The sequence below is a fragment of the Vicia villosa genome, unplaced genomic scaffold (assembly GCF_029867415.1).
Source record: "Vicia villosa cultivar HV-30 ecotype Madison, WI unplaced genomic scaffold, Vvil1.0 ctg.000634F_1_1, whole genome shotgun sequence".
In the NCBI taxonomy this organism is placed as follows: Eukaryota; Viridiplantae; Streptophyta; class Magnoliopsida; order Fabales; family Fabaceae; genus Vicia; species Vicia villosa.
The window spans coordinates 54,449-61,611 of NW_026705285.1; the positions used below are offsets into that span (position 1 = coordinate 54,449).

At 39.5% G+C, this 7,163-nt stretch overlaps 1 protein-coding gene and 1 non-coding gene across 2 annotated transcripts; one reads left to right on the forward strand and one right to left on the reverse strand.

Moving 5' to 3' along the window:
- The first annotated feature begins 1,316 nt into the window (after positions 1 to 1,316).
- On the forward strand, positions 1,317 to 3,036 carry LOC131630011 (uncharacterized). Its single transcript, XM_058900808.1, has 2 exons — positions 1,317 to 2,717; positions 2,875 to 3,036. Exons 1-2 carry the CDS (start codon positions 1,317 to 1,319, stop codon positions 3,034 to 3,036), a joined length of 1,563 nt encoding a protein of 520 aa, XP_058756791.1.
- A 2,478-nt stretch (positions 3,037 to 5,514) lies between these two features.
- On the reverse strand, positions 5,515 to 5,620 carry LOC131630016 (small nucleolar RNA R71). Its single transcript, XR_009292186.1, has one exon. It is a non-coding gene; the product is annotated as a small nucleolar RNA R71 (small nucleolar RNA).
- Between the last annotated feature and the right edge of the window lie 1,543 nt (positions 5,621 to 7,163).

Consider the following 7,163-nt stretch of genomic DNA (forward strand, 5'->3'; position numbering starts at 1 on the left):
TGCTTGCTTGAGGAGAGAGGATATGGTGAGGAGCTGCGTAATCTTATTGAGAGTGGGGCTTCATGGTTGGAGAAGTGGTTTCTGGAGGTGAAGAGATGGGAACCGGGGTTGGTGGATGAAGAAAGAGTGACTTGGGTGAAAGTTTTTGGGATGCCTTGCCATGTGTGGAATGAGAAATTCTTCAGCTTTATTGCTTTACCGTTTGGAGCTTTTATTAGAGCAGAAAATGAAACCGCATGTCAAGTGAGGATGGATGTCGCCCGCCTGTTGATTAGAACCAGTGTTTGCTCCATTATCAATGAATCTTTGTCTGTTAAGATTGCGGGTGTCGTGATGAGATTGAAAGTGGTGGAAGATACTCAAGGGCCGCTTAGGGTTTGTTCTTCTATCAATCAAAAGGATGATGATGGTTTTTCTGTTTCTTCGGGAGAGTCTTTTGATTCAGGTTCCGAAAGGGAGGTAGTGGTGGAATACGGTGGAGACGGGGAAGATCTAGCGGCGGAGAGGGAGGAAGGTGGCAAAGGGGTGGGTCCCGAGGTGGAAAAGGGATTTGCAGCGGTCTCTTCCAATCTTGATGGAGATATTATGGTTTGCATGGGAATGGGAGGTTCTACGTCTGAACCATGTTTGGGGAGAGAAAAGGGTTCTTTTTTAGGGGAGCATCATGAGGGCTATGCTGAATCATCAGGGGGCGGGACAGTGTGTAGGTACAGCCTGTGTTCTGAAACATTTAAGAGGTGCGGGCCCCAGTGTTGGGAATAGGTTTTCGGATGATGGAAAAAGTCAAATGGTGAGTAAAAACAGGAGAGAGACACGGAGGAAGGTAACTAACGAGTTGGGTCAATTTGATTTGGCTATTAAAGGTATTGGGCCGGTTTTGAGAAAGGCCCAGTCGGTGGGTGCTGTTCCTTTTTCGTTGGGAATCAAAAGCCCAAATCTTGTGAAGTGGAAGGTAGGGAACATTCAGAAGGTCATTATTTAGACATTTCCATATCCTTTTTTGAGCCTCTTCGCAGACAGGAGGTCCATGCTTGTGATTCGTCTTCGGTCGTGGCGTCTGGTTCGGTGGGTAGTGATATTAACCAGAAAGTAGAGTTTTCATCAGAAGCAATTTCAGATTCCTGTTTGGTGGTAGCTAACGATAGGTTGAAGAATGGTTTTGCGGAAGATTTGGTGATGAAACTGTGGTCTAAGGCAGCGGCGTTTGGTATTTCTGGACGTGAAAAGGATGATGTGTACATGGATGCGATCAAGGAGATGGAATCAAGGGACGGCATCTCTTCTTCGCAGCAGGTAGCTTCTTCATTTGTGTCTTAATGAATGTTGTAGCTTATAATTTGAGGAGGTGTGGTTCTGTGTTGAAACGAAAGCATTTCAGTCAGTTGATTAAAAAGGAGAAATTTGATCTTTGTCTGGTTCAAGAATCTAAGTTACAGATGGTTGATGAGAAAGTGGTTTTTGAGTTATGGGGAGGATCTGATGTGGAGTGGTGTTTTAGAGCTTCGGATGGGAGATCTGGGGGTTTGATTACCTGTTGGCGTCACGGGTTATTTGTTTTGAATTTCAGTTTTGTGTGGGAAGGTTTTCTTGGGTTGAATGTTCTGTGGAAAGGTGTTAATATTTATGTAATAAATGTATATGCTGCTTGTTCCCTTAAAAAAAAGAGGCGTTTTTGGAGTGAATTGCTGAGTTTTAAGGAGAAATTTCCGGAGGGTGAATGGTGTTTAGGAGGGAATTTTAATGCGATTAAATTCGAGGAAGAAAGAAGGGGCTGTTCGAGGACTATTAATTATACAGAGATGGAGGAGTTTAATGGCTTTATTAATAGTATGGATATTGTGGATGTGGGGACAGTTGGTAGGAATTTCTCTTGGTTTAGTTTTGATGGAGCTTGTTGTAGTCGCATTGATCGTTTTTTAATGTCCGATGGCTTATTGGATCTTTGGAAAGTGGAATTCCAGGTTATTGGTAGTAGGGAGCTTTCGGATCATTGTCCCATTTGGTTCGAAGGTAATGTGCGTAATTGGGGTCCTAAGCCGTTTAAATTTTTTAACGCGTGGACAAAACATGTTGATTTTTTTTCTTTTGTTGAGAACGTTTGGCGTGTTGCTCCTAACAATAAGAGGTCGATTTATGCGTTCAAAGAAAAATTGAAATTTCTCCGTAGTAAACTTCGGTTGTGGAATGTGGAGGTTTTCGGTTTTTTGGATTTTCAAGAAGAGATGGCTTTCAAAGACTTAAATGCCTTGGATTTTGTGATGTTGGGTGATAATCCAGTGGATATTGATTCCTTGGCTTTAAATCGTTCGTTGGCTTCCAAGAAAGTGTGGGAGGTGGTGTGTCATAAGGAGAGTTTTTTACGCCAAAAGGCGCGGGCTCTTTGGTTAAAGGAAGGTGATTCTAATTCTCGTTTCTTCCATAATGTTGTTAAAAGTCGCACAAGGAGGAATTCTCTTGGTGGATTGAATGGGATCAATGGGTGGACTCATGATGTGGGGGTTGTCAAGGAAGAAGCTAGAAGGCATTTTGAAAGTAGATTTTCTGAAAGTAACTTCTCAAGGCCGGTGTTAGAAGGGGTTTATTTTTCTGTCTTATCTTTGATTGATTCTTTAAATCTTGAGGGGGTTTTTTTGGAGGAGGAAATGAAGGATGTTATTTGGAGTTCCGATGGTGATAAGAGTTCGAGGCTAGATGGCTTTAATATGGGATTTTATAAGGTGTGTTGGTCGTTCTTAAAGAATGATATTATGGATTGTGATAAGAGTTTTTTGATATGGATTCCTTGCTCTAATTCCTAAAGTGGAAAATCCAAGTTGTTTGGATGAATTTAGACCAATTTGTCTAATTGGTAGTTTGTATCGGATTTTGGAGAAGGTGCTTGTTAATAGATTGAAGAAGGTGATTGGAAAGTTAGTTTCGAATTGTCAATCAGCTTTCGTGGCGGGAAGGAATATGTTGGATGGAGTGGTGGTTGTTAATGAAATTTTGGATTTGGCAAAAAGGAATAATAATGGGGTGTATGATGGTGAAAGTTGATTTTGAGAAGGCGTATGATTGTGTTTCGTGGGATTATTTGAGATTTTTGTTGAGAAGAATGGGTTTTGGAAGTAGATGGATGATATGGATGGAAGCTTTGGTGTTTAATAGCACAATGTCGGTTCTAATCAGTGGTAGTCCGACTAAAGATTTTAGTGTTTCTAGAGGACTTCGTCAAGGGGATCCTCTTTCTCCTTTTCTCTTCCTTTTAGTAGCGGAGGGGTTGACGGCTTTGATGAAGAAAGCTTCAATTTTGGGGGAGTATGGTGGTTTCAAAGTTGGTAATCATTTGCATTTTGATATTCTTCAATTTGCGGATGATACGCTTTTAATAGGGGTGGATCGAGGAATAATCTTTGGAGAATTAAGGCCATTCTTAGAGGCTTTGAATTGGTGTCCGGTCTTCGAGTGAATTTATCTAAGAGTCGGTTGGTGGGGGTGAATTTGGAGGCGGATTTGGTTCAAGCGGCTTCTACTTTTCTTAATTGTGAGGTGGGTTCCTCTTCTTTTTCTTTTCTTGGATTTCCGGTAGGTGTTAATCATAGAAGGAAAGAGATGTGGAGACCGATTATTTCTAAGTTACGAAGAAGATTGGGTTCGTGGAAATATAAGCATCTTTCTATTGGTGGTAGAGTTGTTCTTTTAAATTCGGTGTTGTCTAGTATTCCCATTTATCTTTTCTCCTTTTATAAAGCTCCTAAAGTGGTTATTAAGGAGATTATCAAGATTCAAAGGTGTTTTCTTTGGGGTGGTGTGGAAGGGGAGAGGAAGGTGAGTTGGATTGGGTGGAATACGGTTTGTCGTTCTAAGAAGGAGGGAGGTTTAGACGTGAAGCATTGTGGGAAGTTTAATGTAGCGTTGCATAGTAAATGGAGATGGAGGATATTGAGTGAAAAAATATTTTATGGACTAACCTTCTTTCTTGCAGGTATGGTGACTTAACAAGGACTATGCTCTCCAATTCGGTGAATCATAAAAGAAACAAAGTCTCACTTTGGTGGAAGGATCTTTGATTGGTCGGTTCGGGAGGGCAAGGCCCGTTGGAGAATTGGTTTGCTCCCTCTATTCTTTGCAAACTTGGTAATGGAGATACTATTGATTTTTGGCTTGATAGGCGGTTGGGTAGTATTCCTCTTTGTGATTGTTTTCCAACTCTTTTTAGCTTCGCCGATCCCTTTTGTTCAAAAGTGAGTGTTAATGGGTTTTGGATTTCCAGTTCGTGGGCTTGGCACATCAATTTTATTGAATCCTTTGAAAGGGAAGCGGAAGACGAAAGTGTTGATTCTCTTATATCTTTTTTAGGTGTTCATGAACCAAAAGTTGGAGTAGATGATACATTCATTTGGTGGAGGAATTCATCGGGTTTTTCGGTGAAGAATGCTTATCTTATGGTTTTGGAAGGGAATGGTAGGAACTCTACTTTTGATGTCTCTCTTTTGAAGGCATTAGATGGTCTTTGGCAAACAAAAGTTCCTAGTAAGGTTTTAATTTTTGGTTGGAGACTTTTGTTAAATAGAATTCCTTCGAAGGACAATTTGGCAAAGCGGAAGATTTTGGTGGATCCGTTACTTTTGTTGTGTCATCTTTGTGGTTTGGAGGAGGAAAATGTGGAGCATCTCTTCATCTTGTATCCGGTCTCTTGTCTTTGGTGGAAAAAGTTTTGTGATTGGCTTCGGATTGATGGAGCAAGTTTTTCGGGTAATCTTTTTAACCGTCTTTGCTCTTTGGAGTCTATTTGTAGAGTTAAATTTAAGTTGACTAGTAGATGGCTTTTTGGGCTAGCGTTTTGTTGGGGGGTTTGGAATTGTAGAAATGAGATTGTTTTTAATAATGTCTTGTTGCATAATTTTGATGCGCTTGGGATGATGAAAGTAGTAGCGTGGGAATGGTTCTTATGTTCTTATAATTCTATTGAATCCATTAATTGGGTTGATTGGAGTGCGAATCCGTTTAGGTGTTTCTCTTGTTAGGTGGGTGTGGTTGGGAGTTTTTTCCTTGCTTTTGGGAGTGGTTTAGGCTTCTCTCTTTTGTAATTGTGGGTTAGCACCCCTTGTGCTTTTTTATTATACCTTCTTTGATTATCAAAAAAAAAAAACTAATTTTGGAGATTGAAAGATTTGCATAGGAGACACAAACAGCAATAACTATTGACGGTTGACAATCACACGTTGAAGGACTTTGCATCACAAAACAATACAAAACTTCATTCTAGTATTGTGCGTCCTATGGTTGATGTATATAATTTTGAGGTTAAATAATACAAAACCTGCCTTTTGGTTTTCCAACAAATGACCCAAACCTGCATCTATCTATTTTTATTGAATATTTCAACACTTTTGAACTAAATAGAATGAGCAACAATGTCATCCAATTAATTTTTTTTCCCTTTTTCACTAAGGGATAGTGTAGAGCATGTATATATTCCCTAGTTAAAAATTACTTTCCTAGCTAGATATTTACCACTGAGTAAAACTGCCCAACTGAGAAACCAAATTATAAGTTTTATTCAGAAAGATAGAGAATCCATTTACGAAGTGTAGGGGAGATTTAAGAAAATGTTAAGGTTATGCCATCTTCATGGGCTACAAAAGTGGATGATTGTACACAAGTTTTACAATGGTCTTTTGTACTCGACAAGAATGAGAAAAATATTGTTGTTGTTCGGAAACTCATGAATGAAAACGAAGAAGAAGCTTATGCCCTTATAGAGGATATGGTGCAAAATAATTATTAATGGGTAAATGACATAACTCCACTGAGCGACCACCTCAAAATGGGGAAAATATGAACTAGATGCCATAGGCCACCTAAATGTTAAATTTGATGCCCTATTTTAGAAATTCGCTAAACTAGGTGTAAAGTTTATCACTCCTAACACTCTGTTGTGTGAAATTTGTGGAGTCATAAGACATATTGGTGCTAATTCCCAAGTGATTTTTGGTTGGAGGAACCATCGAAGATAATCTTATCTATATCAACAACATTCGAGGTAGTCACACTCTTCCCCCAAATCAGGCGAAAAATCAGGCGAAACATCCTTTATGTTGCCGAATATTGCATAACAAAATACCAAAATCCATGGAGTAGCCTCCTAAGTTTGGAGAGTATAATGGAAAAGGATATCTAGACGAGTATGCCTAGCTCATCAATGATAGATTAAATTACTTTAGTACTGATGAAGCCTCTAAATGCAATCTATTCACATTAACTCTGATTGAACCTATCGAGCTATGGTTGAATGGTCTGTCGGACGAGAGCGTTGAATCATGGGAGAATTCTTGCAAATGGTTCTCTACTCACTTTACCGACCAGAAAAGGCAGTCATTGATTGTAGCCACTTTAAGTAGGATTGTTCAGGGGAAGAAGGAAAGCTTGCAGTCTTATATCGACCGAGTTACGCAAATTATGGTTGAAGTCGAAGGAGCCGAAGAAGGCCATAAGTGCTGGATATTCGAAAATGGCCTTTGAGGAATCATCACTTCAGGTTGAAGATAGGAAGGGAAAAGGTATGAACCACTCAGGAAATATTGAGCATGGCTTAGTCTTACATGACCCTGGACACAAAATAGAAAACACGATTCGAAAATCCCGCTTCCACCGAGACTAACTCTAGACGCCCAATCGGGAAGAAATCCCACTAACAAAAGGATGAATTAGAGCGGGGAGTGCATTGACCGTATGATAAGTACACTTAAGTACACTCCTTTGATGCCTCTCAAGCAAAGATCTACCAAGATTTTACTAACATAGAATTCTGAAAAAGGAGGGATTATACCTTTTTCCTGTCATAAAGTCGTCCCAGATTAACAAGTCAAAATAATATCGATGCTGTAACTTGGTTTTTCGAACTGACTCCTTCTTTTTTTTCTTTTTTTTTATTTCTACAGAGCAAAAATGTTTGGTTGCGGATTTTTTTTTTGTTTTTGCAAGATATTAGGAAAGGCATAAAAGAACAAGAAAGACCTTTTGACAGATTTTGGGTTCGGGGGGGTTGGTTATACAAAGGGAAGGTTTTAAGCACCCTTTATATCCATGGTTATCCATGGGCTCTTAACTGCTTAGCTCACTTTTGTTTGAATGCTTGAAATGATTGTTTGATGGAAAACAATTTTGAAATTTGATTTGAA

Coding starts and splice junctions, on each gene's coding strand:
- LOC131630011 (XM_058900808.1), top strand. CDS start 1,317: ATGAATGTTGTAGCTTATAATTTGAGGAGGTGTGGTTCTGTGTTGAAA. Junction 2,718..2,874: donor TTAATATGGGATTTTATAAG/GTGTGTTGGTCG, acceptor ATTTTGGAGAAG/GTGCTTGTTAATAGATTGAA.